Here is a 20000-nt window from a genome sequence, read left to right as displayed (position 1 = left end):
CTGAGGGATTACAGTCAATTACATTTTCAATGTCATGGTTTACAACATGAGGTATTTGTTTTGTTTTCCCAAATGGGGAACCATTCATCACATGACTGCCTGTGGTACTTATTAAGCATTTTAAATGTTTTCAGCCCATTATCTCATCGTACCCCTACTCACAGTCACGAGGTTAATGAGAGACACGGCGTTGTAGTCGATGCCCCACAGCGTCATGACGCCCACCGTATCCACGGTGATCATCACTATGGTGAGGAGGTTGAGAAAGCCGGACCGCAGGTCCATTCCGAGCAGAATGCAGCAGACCACGAAAGTGGGAAGCAGGCAGAGGCAGAGGTTGAACAGGCCCTCGTTCACGATGCCCAAGTACTGCTCGTAATACACATAGGTGACACTGGGGCGGCGCCGGTGGGGGTGGGACATGGGGGTGACACAGAGGGACTTTTATTATGCTTCTGTAATAGAATTTTCTGACATGTGACTAAGAATTATTATGGAATTTATTCCTCTTATATGACACAGAAAGCATGTTTGTTTTGAAACTAGATATTCAACAGTGACGTCACGTCTGACATGCAGGGAAAGTTTAAGGAAAAAAAAAAGACACTGTTGCCATGTTGGCATGTTGGCATGGTGTATGTGACAGTGATCTGGTTTGAGCGACAGTGAGGAATGCCACTGATGGAGACAGAGCTGAAGGAGTGTTGGGGTGAGGTCCTTACGTGTAGGGGAAGACCTCAAAGTCAGGTGACGTCCCAGAAACGTTCCTCATCGCCATAGTGATGTTGTAAGCCAGCTCCCTGGCCCGCAGCAGGGCTGCTGTGTACTCCTGGGAGTTCGTGAGAGTGGTGTGGTACGCCATGAACCGAGATGCTGGGGAGACAGATATATATATATATATATATATATATATATATATATATATATATATATATATATATATATATATATATATATATATAATAAAAAGTTGTTATTTTGTTATTTGACTATAATTCTAAATATGTTTACTGCTTTGGTTTGGCAACAATTAACTATAATTCATGCCAATCAAAGGGTTTCTAAAGTATATATTGGTGTCTCACCTAAAATTTCCCCAGTCTCCTTGTCATATACCACAGCTGTGTCGTAAGCACCCAGTCCACTATCACAGAGAGAAGGACAGGGTGACCGTTTCACACTGAATTCACTGAATAAGAACTGAACTCTTAACTATACTCTTAACGGTACTCTTAACCATACAGTTGCTTAGTATTATTATTTTTAAATACTCAAGGAGTGTTATTCCTGAAGTATTGTGCTGCAAGTTTGTTTTTGTTTACAATAACAACAAAACAAGCTAGTGAACAAAGCACCATCCTGGCATGGCGCTGTTGCCTAGAAACACGCTTTACCCTTTAGGGCACTGCAGGTCTGGCCGGTTGTTGAGGAAATTGGGCAGAAACCGGTCGAACTGCTCCTCGCTAGGACGCAGGACACCGTCAGGGAGGGGTATACACTTCTTCATACACTTTATATTACCTGCATAGCAAAAGGCCAAAGGTCAGATGATGTATGCAAATGTTTTTGTTTTCTTCACAGATCACAAGTTTTGAGTCCTAATACTGAATCTGACCAGCTGTGGTTTCACTAGTCCCATGGCCGGACGTGCACCTCCGAGCACCGGCGTGTCCAGCGGGCCCCGCAGGTGGGCCGGAGGTGCTGTCTCAGCCCTGGGGACGTCCCTGTGTGGGCTTCACTCTGTGGTTCTGCTGGGGCGTTTCAGGCTTCCACTGTAAGGTCCAGACTTACTCTCTGAGGCAGGACAGAACTGGCCTTTGTCTGGGCCGCTGGTGTAAAGCCGACAACACTTGGATCCAGGATTCAGCCAGTCAATGAAATCATCCACCCAAGAGGATGCTGGGATAGCCATGTAAGATCTGAAGGAATAACAGGAATAAAACACAGAATTATTAAAACAATTATCTGAATATTTCTACATTAAAAACAAATATACCTAAAATATCCATTTCAACGTATCAATTTTGTTCTGAGATACTGAAAAATAATAATCATTAAAAATATATATATTTTTATGGCAGATTCCAGTAAATGCTGACAAACAAGGTTCAGAGGAAGAAACAAAGCTGGTGTGATGACACTGCTGACCCCTCCTATCTCTCTCTCTGTAGGAGCTGTTAAATATTAATGACCTACGCTCAGAAAGGCTGTGTGCCTCACGGCCATTAACTCAGCAAAAATTCAAGGTCTCAGAGAGCACGGGACACAGGAGCATGGGTGAGACAACATGCTAACTGCACACGTAAACACACGCCCTGCTCATATGGCAGGAGACGTACGATGCCAAAGGGCACCAAGAGACCAGGCCAGCCCGCACTGCAGTAGATGTTTACATCACTGGTGCTGTTCACCTAGAAAGTAACTGTGATTTGTTGAGGAGGCTTGAGCTTTGGTTGTTGTGTGATGTTATACTGTCTTGCTTTTTATGATTATTGGGTCATTGACCTTGAACTGTCACCAATCTTTAGGAAGGTACCATGGATGGAGAAGCAAAGGAGATGGGAAGACACAGGGGAGACATGGGAGACATGGATGAGACATGGGAGTCACAGAGGAGACATGAGACTTTCAGACAGAGTGGATGAGACAGGAAATTGGGAGAGATGGCATTAGATAGCATAGGGGACAGTGGGACAGACAGAGATGATGAGAGACAGCCAGACACAGGAAGAGACAGGGTAACTGGAATGAGACAGCTTGACACATGACGGTCTGAGATATGGGTGTAAAGAAATATGACATGAATCAACCATGATTTTTCTGTGGGAGCACATAGCCAGAGACTTTGGGTTTTTTGAAGAAGGCCACACAGAGACCTAATATTATTTGAATAGTTTTGACTAGATGTAATGTAATTAAAAACATTAAGGCTGCAATAGGAGAACAAACAGTCCTGCTCGAGTTCATCAGGGATTAGCATGTCAGTCACCACTTCATCAGAGATTAGGTGGCCAGATCTGAGATGGTGAAAAAGAGGACATCTCAGGGGGGGTTGCCGAAAATGTAAAACGGGGGGAACTCCCAAAATCTCTGGCTACTTCAACTCCCTCACTTCTCACTCAAGCAAACCGAATGGAGTACAGGAGAGCGGAACTAGTTTATGAATGAAGCGCTTCTCGAAATTCTATGTAAGCTTGAGTAACACAAAATCCCAGACGTTTGGGAAATTCCGCCTAGACATTTTTTTACAGCTCAAAAAGAGGACATTTCCGGGTAAAAGACGATGTCTGGTCTCTTTATCAGAGCTTAGCATGTGAGTCACGACTTCATTACGCATGCCCAGTTGGAACAGAGCTCAAACATAGTTAAAACGTTTGGTGCATAATGCACTTAGAATAAAATTTTAAAACATGTCACCAAACTGCTGGCGTATTACCTCGCTGGGTACTCGGTGGCGTATTGAATCTTCTGGGTTAGGGAGAACTCATCACAGCCGACGCTGGAGCACACCGCATTCGTGCCATTCACATTTGAGAAGTTGAAGCCTTTCGTTGTGACAAAGTAGGTGGGCACCCCGACCTCAAAGTACTTGTACAGGTATTCGAAGTATTTCAGCATGTAGGAGTCCTTTGGAAGAGCAACGATTAGCAAAGAAACAGAAAAGTTGTAGCGTTAGCAACAGACGCCAGGGAAGTGTGTGATGGCACACAGGCACACGGGTCCAGGTTGCTCGTGATGGAGGTGTTGTGTGCTCACCGTCGGCATGGCAAGCTCCTGGTCCAGTCCCACCTTGACGTTGAACATGAGGAAGATGGAGGCACAGAGCATGAAGAGGAACAGAAGCATCTGGAGACAGGAGCACAAGGCAGGAGTGACGACCCGCTGACTCAGCCTTTGTGGCATTATTAACAAGATACCTTAGACATGTACTTATCCTGTAGTTTTTTACTAATATCGTATGCGTTACATATTGATATACAATAATATGTCATTTGAAAAAAAAATAAAAGTAAAAAAAATAACTGAAAAAATTAAAACTTATGGTTTTGGAAAACTAATGGGATACCACAGCTAAAATTATTGCACAAATTTAAATATAAGAAATAAATACCTATAATAAATCACATTATCCATTATATGTTTTTAGTATTTCAATGTAAAAGTTAACTCAAAAGCACAACACTCAAGAATTCTCCACTCAAAAGAATTCTCCACTCAAAAGAATTCCCCTCTCAGATCTACCGAAAGTGTTTGTGTGGCATACCACTACTATTCTGGAGACCGGGTGGAGTAAGACAGGGGCGTAGTACTTCTCCATGAAAGGGAGGAGGAAGCCCTGGCTGGGTTTGGATGGGCGCGGCGTCTTCACGGAGCAGCAGCACAGCATCTCGCAGCGGTTGGCGTCCTGTCGGCGGGCGTCGAGGGACAGCAGCGCCACGAACGCCGTCATCTGTAGTATGAAGTCCAGGAGCACGGCTAGGGCGGCGTAGAGTGCAAACGACTTCACCGCAGGCATGGTGCTGAGAGCACCTGGAAGGAGGTTGGGAAGAACGGTGTTGGGTGGTGTTGAGAATGATGGTGGAGTGTTGAGAAAGTATTGGAAGATAACGGGGGAGTATTGAGAGTTAAAAGAGGCACTAAATATAATCATGGGAGTATGGGTGAAGGACCATTTGTGTATCTCTTGTTTTGCACATTGTTATCAGATAATTTGGTCACTTAGATAACACACATGCTGACAATCTGAACAGTAGATATGATTCATTTAGTGTGTGATAATGTATCATATCTATGGGCTATTGGGTTTGCTGTGGGACTGGTGTGTGTGCCCAAGACACCAGAGTGTCTTACCCAAGAAAAAACAGACGGACTCAGACAAGCTACAGAGGAGCATGCTGGGAGCAACTCTTCCCAGGACTCTACCGATCTGCTCCTCTCTCTGCTCCCCAGGTCGCCTCACATCTCTCTGGGGGGAGGGGAGAGAGGGATTAGAGGAGAGAAAGAGGGAGAGGAGGAGAAATGGAGGGAGGTGGAGGAGAGAGAGGATAATTTCTAATATCTTCAGTTTAATAAAAATCTACATGAAACTTACATATCAGATATAAAACTAGAAATTGACTGATTGATGACAGAAAAGACACAGATGTGAAGAGGAGGATGAATTGAATAAGAAAAGGACATAAGGAAGAGGAAGAGGGGATGAATGACTGCTGAACTACACTAAGTAAAAACATCAGGGGACGAATAAACAAAGAGCTGTGATTCAGAGCGGATACAGTAGATACCTGATACTCCAGGACAAAGATGAAGATGTTGTCGGCTCCAACAGCCAAGACCAGGAAGGGCACCACTTGAAGGATGACCAGGGAGGAAGGTTGTCCAATCCAAGCATAAAAACCCATGGAGGCCAGGACTGAGCAACCCACTACCAATATTCCACCCAGCCCCACCAAGATCTTGGAGTCCACCTGTGTGTGTGTGTGTGTGTGTGTGTGTGTGTGTGTGTGTATGTGTGTGTAAGAGAGAAAGATAATAAGTAAGTAATTGCAGTCTATAAATACAAATACACATAAAATAAATTCCATTGGAATATTCCTTTAGATACCTTGATATCCTATTCTACATATTGTGCGGGGTGCATTTAATCATGGCATTCGTTATCATTCTGTATTATCTAATCATGCAAAAAGGTCATTTCTGCATGTTGTAATAGGATGTGTTGGTATTTCCCTTTCTGTTCTTTTTTGCCACTTTCAGTTATGTAAGGGACTTTCCACCAAAAGGAATCTGAGGCTAAACACTTAGCAGTGGTGAGAAGGATCCGTCTCACCAGAATGCGTCTGCAGGAGGAGTACTCTCCCAGTGCCACAGCGATGTAGATGAAGATGACAGCATAGCTGATCATGAAGATGGGGATGTCCTCCATTGTAGTTCTGTTGATCTCATCCTCTAACGACCTCTGTGGGCCAGCACATTGTTAGCAATAAGAGTGTATTCACGGGGAGTTCAGATAGAACAGGACAAGAAAAAGCTCTACAAACAAATGGAATTTCATAAGCTTTTTTCATCAAATCTCTTTTCCTTAAATCTTTCTAAGCAGATCTGTTAGTTTACGTTTGCCATTTTCACTCTAATCCAAATTTGTCCTCTGCATTCACCCATATGTGCAGTGAGAACACACACACCAGTGATCACACATGCCCAGGGCAGTGGGCAGCCCTTGCTCGGCACCCGGGAAGTGATTGGGGTTAAGTGCCTTGCTGAAGGGCACTTCAGTCTTGGCCTAGGACCTGGGAATCAAACCCACAACTCTCTGGTAACAAGATTGGTTCCCTAACCATCAGACCACCAAACCAAAACCCATGACTAGCTCACCTCAGCCATGTAGGCAAATGTGAAGTTTGTTCTGGGATCTTTCTGGTACTGCTGCACAATCTGCAGAAACCTGGATTCCCATTGCTCTACCACTCTGAACTTCGGGTGGTCCCGTGGATAGTTATTGAGGGAAAAGGTCAGTATGAACGCCTCAGCATTTGTGTAATCTTCATCTGGAAACAACACAAAAACACTAGGGTTAGGGTTAGGATCAGGGTTAGGGTTAGAATCAGGGTTAGGGTTAACGCTAATCCCACCCATGGACTGTAACTGTAATTGCATGGTCTTACTTTCATATCCCCCTACAGCCAAGAATGGGAAGACTGGTCCCCCGTAGTCAGCCATACAGCTCAAGCCCAATGTGGTGATGTCTTTGAAGGACAATGGAGAGCTGCATGTGCATAGAAATAACCATCAAAACAGAAGCACAGTTACACACCGACGTCATAACGATTGCGTACATTGTCTGATTATATTCTGCTTCATAGACAATGCAGTGTCGCTCAGATGACTGTAGTGTCGTTGTTCCAAGGATGAGACTTACTTCACACAATAGATGAAATGGTCCCTCCAATCAACCTCTTTGGTCACACCAAGCTTAGTCATGTTAACCTTTGCATTCAGATTCTCTACACTGTTCTGAAAGTACTGGGGTAGACCGTTGACAGCACAATCAGACATAGAGGGGTTCTTCGGGTTGAGTGGAGCATAGCAGACATCTTTCAGGGTGGCTGTGCTGTTAAGCTCATCAGACCAGAACTCAATGGCCTGAATTCTCTGCTGAAGCTCCAACAGCTCAAAGATCAGGTCTGTGAAGAGGTAAAATTGTTCAACAAGAGCACAGCCTTAATCTTCAACTAAGAGAACTAAGTGAAGATTTGGCTACAAATCTAAAAGTTCTTGAGGTTGTAAATGGTTCATTAGCTAGAACATGACTGAATGAAATATTAACCTTTAGATATGAGGCCACTGAAGTTTGTTTTCCCAAAGAGCAAGGAGTCGTAGATGTGGCCGTGCCTGCTAGGTGCAGTCAGGATCAGCTGATTGGTGCGGTAGAAGGGGGAAAAATGGGCATCGTGGAAGTCTTTTTCCCGCCTGGCTCGGCTGTTGGGAGCCGACCAGAGCTGGACGGGATCGGTGGTCAGTTCAATGTTCATGAGCCCAGTTGCAAGTATCACCACAACAACTAGACATGCAGTAATAACCTTCAGAGGGTGTCTCGCCATTAAATGTCCCCAGGTCTGAAAGAGAGACCCCAGGAATTCCTGGGTGATCAGACTCGCTCGGTCGGTGCATGTCACATCCCAGGGCTGCACCTTCTGGTTGTGGTTCAATTCATTGCCATTTTTGTCCGTGACTTTACACTTGAGCTTCTGGAAAACGAACTTGGCCACCAGGAAACCCAAGAACAGGAGGGAAAGGCTTAAGAAGACAATGAGGCAAATCACAAGCACTCCATCCATGCCTCCGATCATGAAGGGTTCGGGGAGGGGGCCCGGAGGAGGGACCACGGGACAGGACTCCTTACAGTCCTGGCAGGAGCACTCTTTGTCTCCATCAGGTGTTGTCTCATTGCATCCTAGAGCTAACCCAGCGAACGGGACCATTCCAACGGGAACATTTCCAGTCTGATCTGGTGGAATAAGTCGGAAGTCTATGTCTAGTGGTGCCAGCCCGTTGCTTGAGTCACCTTGGAAGTCCAGCCAACGCTGAGCCGTACACAGGCTGGCGCCATAGCGACCGCACATCGTGGCAATAGCATATCCCCCCGTTGCTGGGATTCTGACATTTTTGCAAGACCTGAAAGAAGCATCGGAGAAGGTGGTGGAGATGTACGCTTGATAGCCGACCACTGCCTCCTTCTCCACGTTGGAAACATTGACCATTATGGTCCGGGTGATGTTGATAGTCTGGCTCTGTTCGGGGCTGCAGGTGGTGATGCAGTGGATATGGGCAAAGTTGTAAGCGCAGGAGGGACACCGCAGCAACACAGCCTTGGACAGCATCAGGCTGCTCTGTAGGGATAGCAGCTGGGATATGGAGCAGCAGGCCCTGGTCTGGCCCTCACCGTTGGCCAGCATGGGACACACCTGACTCAGGAGCTGGTAGTGTTGCCCCGTCACTAGCCTTGCTGGGCCGTAGTCTTTGCAGGGCACTTTGGCTGGGATCAGGGACCCTTCCACAGTGGGGTTCAGGCCACACTCTTCATACATTACACAGAAACCAGGTGCAGGTTGAGTGTCAGAAAATACCTAGGAGGTGAGGGGAGGTGATCAACAGTAAACATATCAGATATAGACACTTTTATCAGGATTCGACGGCACAAAGAACAGGACTTGGCAAGTTGCATAGTGACTAAAAAAAACGAATGATTCATGCCACTAAGTACCATCTCTTCACCTCAGCTGTTGGTGTAACTGGAAACCCAAAATGTGACTTTGCTTTTCAAATTATAGAAAACAAATACTGTATCTGTGGCTTTCCGAGTGACAGATACATCCTGTAATTCATAACTCGGGCTATAAATAATCTGTTTAATAGCAACTCAACTCAGTAGGGATTTCCGTAAGTGTGGTAGAAGTACTTTGGTCAGATACAGATACCGTATAAGTGACAGATAGAATACTGCGCTGCAGGTTTATGAATTCATCTCATGGCATAATGTATTAAGGCCACTGAAATATTAAGGCTAAACTTTTACATCTCGAAATTCTTTGCTCAGTGCTCTTTGATCAGGTATTTGTCATTCTGTATGAAAGGAGCGCTCACAAACTGGCTTATTAGGTGCAGATTTGCTATTTTACTACAACATACAACCGACGATTTTTTAAATCACACCTCTTTTCTGACAATTTTCCATTGCCACAATCTTTATCCAAATTTTTGTGTTAAAATAAAGCAGCACTCACCAGGCATGAAGCAAGTGTGAGTAAAATGATGGCATAGTCCCAGCTGTGTGTGAGGACCCCCATTCTGCCAGCAGGAGACACTGGAGTGTTGGATCCAACAGGAAAGACAGAAAAATGAAGGGTAGAAAACTAGAAAACTAGGGGAAGGGGTAGGCAGAGGCCCACCGCACCTCTAGATCAGTCCTGCATCTACGTCAGTGAAGCACTGACAGAGGGGGTCAGCTGCTCTACCACACCTCAGGGGAATCATACGTAATTAATATTGAACTGTTTCTTATCTGGCCTGATGTGCTCTGTGCCAATCATGAAGGACAAAACCCAATATGGTTTATTGATTAACCAACTCGAGAGCACAGCTCTCAGCATGCAATCTCAGAGACACGGAAACAGGGACATACCAAAATAGAGAACAACCCATACACGTTTCTTTTCAAAGTAACTCCAGTTGGTACAGTCAGAACTCTGTTGGTCCCAGTCAACCGAGCCACGTGTTTAATTTTGTGATAAGAGGAGTCTCTCCACCAAAGGAGTGGTGATACACTGATATTTATGATTGCTACTCAGGGTGGAGTGGTAAATATCACCCTGTGGTGAACTTGAGTGTAACACATTTTCTTTCTTGGTTTTTCCTTTGTTTTTTTTTTGTTGTATTTATGACTTTCCTTAAAACTGCTATAAAAGCCCGTATAAAACATTCAGTCAAGAATATTTTCAAATCAGTAATGTTATGAAGGAATAAAGGAATTAATTATAGCTTAAATTATAATTATACTTAAAATTACTACATTTTCAAACTTTAACCTTCCACGGTCCAGCAATGTTTTCTACTCTTTGACTCAGCTGATATGCTTGGAACTAAAAAAAATGTACAAGAAATAAAAACAAAATAATTCAAGTAGTATGTGTCACACAGAACATGAGAATCACACTAAAGTCCTGTTTGATCATGAGTATCACACTAAATAAGTCCTGTTTGATCATGAGTATCACACTAAATAAGTCCTGTTTGATCATGTGTGTCACACTAAATAAGTTCTGTTTGATCATGAGTATCACACTAAATAAGTCCTGTTTGATCATGAGTATCACACTAAATAAGTCCTGTTTGATCATGAGTATCACACTAAATAATTCCTGTTTGATCATGAGTATCACACTAAATAAGTTCTGTTTGATCATGAGTATCACACTAAATAAGTCTTGTTTGATCATGAGTATCACACTAAATAAGTCCTGTTTGATCATGCGTATCACACTAAATAAGTCCTGTTTGATCATGAGAATCACACTAAATAAGTCCTGTTTGATCATGCGTATCACACTAAATAAGTCCTGTTTGATCATGAGAATCACACTAAATAAGTCCTGTTTGATCATGAGTATCACACTAAATAAGTCCTGTTTGATCATGCGTATCACACTAAATAAGTTTTGTTTGATCATGAGAATCACACTAAATAAGTCCTGTTTGATCATGAGTATCACACTACATAAGCCCTGTTTGATCATGAGTATCACACTAAATAAGTCCTGTTTGATCATGAGTATCACGCTAAATAAGTCCTGTTTGATCAAGCGTATCACACTACCTACCCTAATCCTGTTTGATCGGTAGGAATAGGGCTTTGTAATGCACACAAACCTGTCTAGTTGACATCCAACTCTGGGAGGCAGGATTTGAAAGCAGGATGTTTATTACACAGGTCAATGTCACCACAGTCCAAAGTTGAAGACACAGTGAACAAAATGTACATGGTAGTAGCCTATAGTCTAGGGATAAACACAGTCAAGAACCAAACAAACGGCTTAACTAGGGGAATGTAGACACAGACTAGGCCACCAAGCTCCACTGACCTACAGCCCCCCACTCAGGCACTGTGAGGGTCAGCCAGGACATAACTGGAAGTAAGTTATCTGGGATCCACAATGTTTAGACTTCTCTTCAGATCATAACCCTCCCAGTCCACAAGACACTGGAGGCATCTCCCATGTCTCTGAAAGTCTAGGAAAGATCTAAAGACATAAACTGAATTTGCGTTTGGTGTTTGGCCAGCAGGAAGCTTCTCCACATGGCACCCTACACGCTTCTGCCACAGAACGAGGGTGGACACAGCTGAGCCCAAGTGTTGGTGCTCGTAACTGAACTCAGAACATAGTGATCTATAAGTCCAGATTTAAACATTCCTGCTCTCTCATGCTCAGAACTGAACACACACTCTTTTACAACACTTTTAATCTCTTAATCTATTTACCCCTTTAATATGATTATTTACTCATTTATTGTACTTTGTAACAACCTCCCAAAGCTGATAGATCTCAAGGTGTATTAAGCATTATCATGTAATTGTTTTAGGCCCATTTAAAATGCTGTGTATGAAAAGCTCCATGTAAATAAATTGTTTTGACTTATTGATGCTTATTTTATTGATAATACTAACTAATACTCATAATTGATCATCAAACTACTTAGGATCACATAACTGCTGACATATCACTCTACTGAAAGTAATGTAATTAATGACAGCATTCCTACTGATCTAGCTAAGATGCTATATAATGTTGATCTTTTGTTAAAATAAATTTAATTGAGCAGAATTGCTGTACTGCTCTACTGTAGAATTGTTTTCAGGTTATATATATACTGCATGAATTGATTGCAGTCTATGTACACTATATAAATTGTTTACACTATATGATTTTTTTACTCTGCAGAAGAAGCAGCACAGAAGGAAGTAAACATGATTAAAAGTGAAACTCCTTGAGTTGCTGTGGCACGAACCAGGAAACACTAGAGCAGATTCGACCACTAAAAGCAAGAGTGTGTTAATTATCGGTGCTCTCATTCCCCCTCATGAGATGATCTCATTTGGACAGAAACTGCTGAGCTTAACGCCATGTGTGTGCTGCTTCTTATTGTCTTTGATGCAGTAAGTGTGTTGCCAGTCGCATTGGCGGTAAGAGTGGAGCGTTGGCCGTGGGGCCTGCCCCTTCCCTTATTAATCATATGGGACAAACCCTGCCGTTCTGAACTGTTTGCACATGATTAATACGCAAACCAAGTCATAGTGCAAGCCAGGGCTTTTATCTTTGAGTCGTGCTCAAAACAAGACTGTAGCTGAGACTGCTCAACAGCGGCCTTGGGGCGATTGTCATGTGACGGTTCCCCTGCCAACAAGACGTGTTTAATTCCTCACTTGGACTAATGCCAACATTTCACCTTCCACAGTTGAAGTGCAACGTTAACAAAATCAGAGGGAGTTTCACACATTGGGTCAGCATCATGGCACGGACAGATACACGGAAAACCCAGGAATCCCAATCCATACTGCATACCAGGGGAATGAAGCAATGCTATGAAACCAACAGTCAAGATACAACTTTATGTAATATATCCCTTCTACATAATACAGCTCCTAGCACAGGGAGGTCACAGTACTACATGTTGACGGAACATACATGTGGTGCATTACAGCGTTGTGGTATACATTACAGCATGATTATACAGCTCAAATTCACCACACAAGGCTATGCAAACAACGGGGTTATTAATTTGTACCTTATTATCTCCCTGGGACATTTCAGAAATGAGATTCTCAGAAATGAAATTAAAAGGGAGAGATGGAAATGTGTTGAGGAAAGGGTTTGGAAAAGATTTACTGGTTGAAATGGTTGGTCTGAAGAGCCTTACTGGTTGAAGAGGTTGGTCTCATGAGTCTTACTGGTTGAAATGGTTGGTCTGATGTGCTTTTCCTAAATGTTGTTCCAGTCTATCTAATGAAATGTACACATGGCCAATGTGGAGATTCATTCAAGTCTAGAGGGCTGGAAGTTTAGTTCACTGTGCCGTTTGTGTCTGTTGAACATGTATAGCAAACCTACTGATGCATGTTTTATGGGACTCCATTGGTTGTTTGAAAACAAGTTTGTCCCATTGCAAGAATCTGGGGAGCATATGTAATACGTTTATTACCATACCCATCTGATCCGGCTTTAGATATCTTGGCATTTATGAGTGTCCTTGAAAATGTAAATTTTTGTTTGCAAAAATGAAAAACTAATCCAAAATGAAAAATGCCCATTTCGACATGTTCTTTCATAAAACCACTCTGAATTTCAAAAGGACAAAATATGGTCACACTTAAAAACACAGGAGCTAATCTACATTATAGAGGTTTGATATGGGAATATCAATACTGCTGCTTCAAGAAATTATCAAGGCCCTTATCGCTCAAGGCCAACAGTTCTTAGAAAGAACCTTAGACTATCACCCCCTTCCAAGTGCTAACTGCCACAGAGCAGGCCAGGGCAAAGACAACTCCAACGCAGGACTCAAAACATTAAAATGAGGAAATATCAAATGCTGGAACATTTAAAAACATGTTTACATCACAATACATGATTATAGCAAAGACCACTGATAGCGGGTAACTATCAAAACACAAAAAATATGTTAGTAAAGATTTGGAGACACCTTTATTTGATGTTGTTGTAGTAGTTTGTGTGTGTGTGTGTGTGTGTGTGTGTGTGTGTGTGTGTGTGTGTGTGTGTGTGTGTGTGTGTGTGTGTGTGTGTGTGTGTGTGTGTGTGTGTGTGTGTGTGTGTGTGTTAAAAAGATGAAGCCCAAGTTATCAAGCCACAACCCACAAGATCAAACTGATCATATGAATCATATCCACCATTTTAACTAATGTATCAGTGACTCCACCCATCCACCCACCCATACGTCTTCCTACCATTCAGTGTTCTGAAATGATTTAAGCTTATCTTAAATCTTTAGCTTCTATTTTGTTTAGAAAAAGAAAATGTTGAAGGGACAATCGTTCAGAGATAAAACAATTTTCCGGTTTCATATACCAAAACACTGATATCATTGAAGAAGAAACACAATAATAGTAAATGATACCAGGTCAGATGGCAGCAATCAGCTTGAATGGGCCTGTTTTTTCTTAGTTGCTAAGCAATTCTATCCATAACATTCTCTGTACGTTATGAAACACACCTCATTCTGAATGATTTTGACCTTTTTAGATCATTTCTGCCAAAGTCCATCAAAGGTTACCAAAGATGGCAGAAGAGATGATCTGTGTGTATTTACGCTCTCAGTGATAAGACATTTAAAATCAGGCAGAGAAGTTGCACTTCATTGATGTTACGTGACAGAACTGCACATGTTCATTCCTGGGGTCCTTTTCATATTTTCCTTCTTCTTGAGATGTGTATTATGATTATATTATGAAAATGCCTGCTGTCTCCTAGATCAAATATTTAATAAAATACAATATCATTTGTTATAGTTGCTATGTAGTATCCTACTATGAGCTATATGGTGAGTTATTGTTTTGTTTTTTAATCAATATTTAAAATTTCTAACTTAAACTACCAAGGATCTATTAAGGGTGCCATCTTAAAACAAAAATATATTTTTAAATTTTACAGTTTAAAACTAAGGTCTTCCAAGTAGCAAAACATTTATAAAAATTAGGATTGCAAATATAAAGACCTAAATAACAGAAACACAAATTCAGACCTGAATTCTGTACGTATCATTTTTGTGGCAGGGCTCAGGTCTGTCTAGAAACCATGGAAGTAAACACCCTGCCTATACAGAGGACTTTTGCGTCTCCTGAGACATGTGTTTTCTTACCACTTTCTGTGCTAACAGTTTTTATTATTCAATTCTATGTCTCCAGTTATTTGACGAATGGCACGCTCTGTGGATGTAGCCCTATCATTAGAGGAAATGAGATTTTAGAGAATCTTGTTAAGAATATCTCATGTTGACAGTCAATTGTAACATGGAAAGAATGTCAGACTTTAATGTAAACGAAATACTTTCTGTTAATCAGTGCACCCCAGAGACGTGGCTCACACAGAGAGAGTTTTACTTGGAGAATTATGACCTTTCCTCTAACTTTAGTTAATATTGGTTAAAAAAATATCTCCAAACAGTTCGAGCAGTTTGAAATATAAATTTAAGCAATATTGAACTTGCAAAATAGAGGTACAAAATTCCTCAAGTAACACTATATGAGAACTGCTGAAGAAATGTACATTTAACACACTTGGCACATAATAATTGAAACTGAACATTTTATAATATGAAATATAAGTGGTGAATGCTCACTACACCATAACAGATGTATCTACAATAAACACATATTGCATTGTCAACTGGTCACACTGAAAAAATTAATTCAAATACCTAAAAATACATCAAAACACATAAAAATACATTTAAATATATTGCTTGCACCTATATATTCTAATAATTATTAATAATAATAAACCAGCAACAGAATGCATAATCTTCCTGTAAATGCATAATCTTCCTGTAAATGTATATCAGTATCATTTATCTACACACTGATTGGCTGACTGTTGGACAGTAAGAGACTGTGGTTCTTTAATGTCTCATTAATGTCTCATTAATGTAAACAGGATTATGCGAGCTGGGTTGTACTGTACTGGTAAAGATCATGGACTGATATGTAGATGAATCTCTAGACCAGAAAGCCCTTTCAGAAGTGAAGGTTTACTCCTCATTTTTAATGTAAAGCTCATTCTTCGATGTCTTTTGTGAAGCACTTTGAAATTCCAGTGTGTTTGTCTCTCAGCACCGGGGTCTTGGGTTCAGGTCTCTATCTGAGTGGAGTTTCCATGTTCTCCCCGTGTCTATGTGGGTTTCCTCCAGGGTCTCTAGTTTCCTCCCACAGTCCAAAAACATGGAGGTTAGGTCTATTGGCAGTCCCTGACAATTGTGTCTCTTTGTGTCCAATAAAAACAGGTGTATGTGCATGTGTGTGTGCTTGTGTGCCCAGTGGTGGATGGTGCTCTGCCACTAGGGTCTGTCCTCTCTCTCCCCTTCCTGCACCCCATTCAGTCCCCCAGGAGGCTTTAGTCTCCGGTAGAGAGTACACTGTGCGTTTTCTCTGGTGTGTGTGATTGGTTGTGTAAAACTTATACCTGTGTTAAAATTGTAAAGCGACCTTGGGCATCTTGGTGCTATATAAACTGAACATGAATTCAGTGTTTAATTAGCTTCATACTTTACATAACCTCTGGACATTTATATATGCACAAATAGATACTGGAAATATATACGTGTCTCATAAAGGTCAGCTTAACCTCCTCACTGATAAGAATATCACTTCAGTCGAACAAAAGGTGACATTGAGGAGTCAGAACGTCATAGTGTCACACTCCTCTTGATAAATATACACAGGGAAGTCCAGTAAATTAAAGGTCCTTAAATGTGTTAAAGCAGGAAACAACAATTTTAAGTCTGTATAATTCCTTTATGGGTTGTTGTCTCACATTCTATTATGTTAGCTTACACTATTTAATATTATTTAATAATATTTAAATGTCAAAAATACCAACTGCTGCGAGAAAACATTTGTAAAACATTTTAGGATTAATTTAGGATTGATTTTGTATTTTAATAATTCTTTTTAAGGTCTTAAAATAATTTAAATTCGTTTGGCCTAAAAACAGACCTGTTTGAGTGTATTAAACAGATCTCATTTTGCATAAAGTTTAGACATTTTGTTTATATTTTTGGATTGTTTGTTGTATTGTTTAGCAGCTTATTTTTATGTTTACAAATTCAACATTTAAAGTGCTTCAGTAGTGTCTGTTTTTTGTACATTTTGTTTTTTAGACTTTGTACATCTTGTTATTTAGAAATATATATTTTATAATCTAGTCCTTGTGGACCCGTTTACATTCCCTCTGTTGCTGTGGCCCAGATCGGAGAAGCTCTGTACCAGGTCTTCAGTTTTCTTCTTTAATTCGCAAGCTGGACCAGAGTTGATATGGGGAGCTGATCCCCCAAGGACATCTCACCGTAAGCCGTGTGATCTGTGAGCTACGGCTCAAACGGCCCAACCTGTAAATGATTGATTCTTTTGTCCTTGAGAATCACAGTAAGTAGGATCGGGGGTTATCTGTGCCTAGGATGTAACTGATAGTAGGGACCTGATATCTGATTCAGGTCAAAGGTGCCTGGGTTTCCATAAGAGGGTAGAGAGAAGGGTCTGAACACATGGCTTGTCTAGACACTGTCAAAACATTTTTAAATCCACTTAGATTTTATACAAGATTTTAGCTTTAGGAAATAAGTAAGCTTGTTGCCTTTATCATAAACTTTATGAAATATCAAGCATCTCTGTAGTTACACAGGCACAAACCATACTGGTAAACATGCCTCGTCTTCACCTCCAAGAACTCAGAGAAGTTCCACATTGCTGCTGTTTAGACCAATATGGGAAGAGAGCTTACAGCACTGACTGCACCAAACTTGGCTGCATTACTTCTCACATTAGGAACTGCTAACATCTCCTCCCACTCCCTCTGGTCCTCAATAAAAGTGTTTACCACGCTTGCTTGTTGCTGTCCGTGTCATGTGGGCGTGGAGTTAAGGGAGAGTGAGAATTTGGCTCCACAGCAGCCAAAAAAAGATTCAGCGTTGTCAGGCCAATGGAACGTTTCACCTCCGCAGCCTACAGTAACGAGACTGCCATGGATGATTGGGTTATCAATGGAGCTCCACACTGATGGTATGACTCCACCACCATCCCTAAGGAGAGTAACCTTACCCGCACCCTAACCTTACCCGCACCCTAACCTTAACCGCACCCTAACCTTACCCACACCCTAACCTGATGGTCCTGTACCCATTCACTCAGAAACCTCTACACACATTCACACGGACACCCTTCAGGACCTGCGGTCTAACCCAGAGGAGAGAGAGGAGGCCAGACAGCCCTCAAACAAGACACCTAGTGATGATATACTCGCTGAACACTGTGGGAGTTCAGTTTGACACAAGCACGTGTTCACACATTCACTGCAGGGGCCGTTGGAGACTATTTCGGTTGCACTGAGTTGTTTTATTAACGCTATCATAAAGAGTATTACTGGTTAACATGTATAGTAAAATTGTGGAGCGTATGACTCCATAGTATTATAAGAAACTTCTATATTAATGAATTAGCGTAAGTAAATGTTAAAAACGTTCCATTGTCGTCGCGTTTTGATGAGGTGGGGAAAGGGCGAGCTGAAGCAGTGGTGTAGTGGGATTAGGTGTCGCGGGGGCGGGCTTATGGTGGACTGACGGCATGCTGAGCCAATGAGTGGGCTGTCAGTCAGCTGAGGTCATTTCACACTGGGTGAACAATGGAAGAACTGCTGTAATCTGAGGAAGCCATGCTGATGAACCCCCTCTACCCTACACCCCACAGCACTGTGATCTCACCATTGCCTTAGACAGCAGGGCCAAGCGTGCTATTACACATGACAACTGACACGCTTATTTCTCAGTCCAGAATGCTTCTTACAGCCAGACAAATGCTCACATGGAATGAGATGAAAGCAAACGATATGCAGAGGACGTGAGATCATTCCCTGAATCTCCTGAGGTGCTTGGGCGGCATAGGGATAAATCCAGTGATGTCAACAGCACAACAGAGTGTCCTGAAGAGGACACACTCACTGTCATTGTTGTCATTCCATCCACCGCTCAGCTCATAACAGCTGAGACACAGTTATTCATTATCTTGTGATGAGACCTGAGAGCACACTAATGTTAGGAGGACTATGGAAAACAAAATGCCTACTACTAATGTTTCTCACTGACATTATTTGGGTTGTTTAGTCTATATTCCTGTTTGTTTGTTTTTCCAGAATGAGACATACACATAATAGGCGTTTAAAAAACAACAACCTCCTTCTGATTCTAGAATGTGACCTCATAATGGAGTTCCATGCTGCCCTCTGAGCCCGCGACCGTGTTCCTGGACGTAAGATGGCGGCCGCTGGACGCCTCCCGCTCTGCTGCCTCTGCTTGCTGTGTGCGCTGTCCAGTGTGAGCTGCTGTCTGCAGTGTGACCGCCTGATCCTACACATGCACGAGGACTTCATAGCCACGGTGGGAGGGATTACGGTCCAGGATCAGATGGACCTGGAACAGATCGTTGATCATGCTTATGCGACCTTCCGGGACACCAGCGAGCAGTCCGTTGGGCTCATCGGTGGGTCGGTCAGGAGAGGAATGTGTCCAGTAGAATAGGATGTCATCTCTGACCTTGATGAGGTTACATTTTGAAAGTAGGAATCACCTGATTTAACTGAACAAGCTATAACCCTGTTCAGTTCAGTGTCATTTGGTGACTATGGTTATGCAACAATTATGCAAATACGTGTTTTGATTTTTTATTTATTCATTTATACATTTTGTGTATTTGATTTCCAACTGTCCTTCACTCTAGTTACTGCACACTCTAGTTTTAGAGCATAAACATCCATGTTACTTTATATTACAGACGCCACTATGAAAATTCACATGACTAGTCCTTGGCTGCTTATTTGAGAAACATAAATCTTTGTTCCAGACCCCACGACCCTGTATCGAGCCCAAACAGAGTACCAGAGTGAGTTTATGAGACATTGGCAGGAGCCGAGAACAGGTGAGGGCCTGATTAAAACCAGTGCTGAATGCTGAATGCTGAATCTCATCTACATATGTCCTGATTATGAGCTGTGTATGTACTTAATACTGATTATGGGCTGTGTCAGTGTTGAGTGCTGAACAGGGCCTGTGTATATGCTCAATGTTGAATCTGGCCTGTGCATGTACTGAGCGTGAATATGGGCTGTATGTACTGAATGCTGAATGAGTTAATTCTTGTGTATGTCTTTACAAAATGATAATTATGT

The 20000-nt window shown here is 42.1% G+C and overlaps 2 protein-coding genes and 1 long non-coding RNA gene across 4 annotated transcripts in view; 2 read left to right on the top strand and 1 right to left on the bottom strand.

Annotated features, from left to right (window-relative positions):
• npc1l1 (NPC1-like 1) overlaps positions 1-9533 on the bottom strand; it is a 14081-nt gene extending 4548 nt beyond the window's left edge. The window contains exons 1-16 of the mRNA XM_076988945.1: positions 9285-9533; positions 7328-8627; positions 6920-7184; positions 6666-6766; positions 6376-6548; positions 5831-5959; positions 5286-5468; positions 4852-4966; positions 4265-4530; positions 3757-3846; positions 3437-3627; positions 1792-1919; positions 1395-1521; positions 1086-1144; positions 723-873; positions 163-394 (exon numbers count right to left, since the gene is read on the bottom strand). Coding sequence (XP_076845060.1) covers positions 163-394; positions 723-873; positions 1086-1144; positions 1395-1521; positions 1792-1919; positions 3437-3627; positions 3757-3846; positions 4265-4530; positions 4852-4966; positions 5286-5468; positions 5831-5959; positions 6376-6548; positions 6666-6766; positions 6920-7184; positions 7328-8627; positions 9285-9347 — 3573 coding nt within the window. The 5' untranslated portion in view covers positions 9348-9533. The remainder of the gene's footprint in view (positions 1-162; positions 395-722; positions 874-1085; positions 1145-1394; positions 1522-1791; positions 1920-3436; positions 3628-3756; positions 3847-4264; positions 4531-4851; positions 4967-5285; positions 5469-5830; positions 5960-6375; positions 6549-6665; positions 6767-6919; positions 7185-7327; positions 8628-9284) is intronic.
• Positions 991-3467, top strand: LOC143490299 (uncharacterized). The gene is made up of 3 exons (XR_013124923.1): positions 991-1912; positions 2172-2277; positions 2529-3467. It is a non-coding gene; the product is annotated as an uncharacterized LOC143490299 (long non-coding RNA).
• Positions 9534-19057: 9524 nt separating the features above from the next.
• izumo1 (izumo sperm-oocyte fusion 1) overlaps positions 19058-20000 on the top strand; it is a 7054-nt gene continuing 6111 nt past the window's right edge. For both annotated transcript variants that reach the window (XM_076989041.1, XM_076989040.1), the window contains exons 1-2: positions 19058-19315; positions 19676-19750. In XM_076989041.1, the coding sequence (XP_076845156.1) occupies positions 19090-19315; positions 19676-19750 (301 nt within the window). In that variant the 5' untranslated portion in view covers positions 19058-19089. The remainder of the gene's footprint in view (positions 19316-19675; positions 19751-20000) is intronic.

The sequence above is a fragment of the Brachyhypopomus gauderio genome, unplaced genomic scaffold (genome assembly GCF_052324685.1).
Source record: "Brachyhypopomus gauderio isolate BG-103 unplaced genomic scaffold, BGAUD_0.2 sc65, whole genome shotgun sequence".
In the NCBI taxonomy this organism is placed as follows: domain Eukaryota; kingdom Metazoa; phylum Chordata; class Actinopteri; order Gymnotiformes; family Hypopomidae; genus Brachyhypopomus; species Brachyhypopomus gauderio.
Note: the sequence above shows the minus strand (reverse complement) of the source record. Positions and strands in the feature narration are given on the sequence as shown.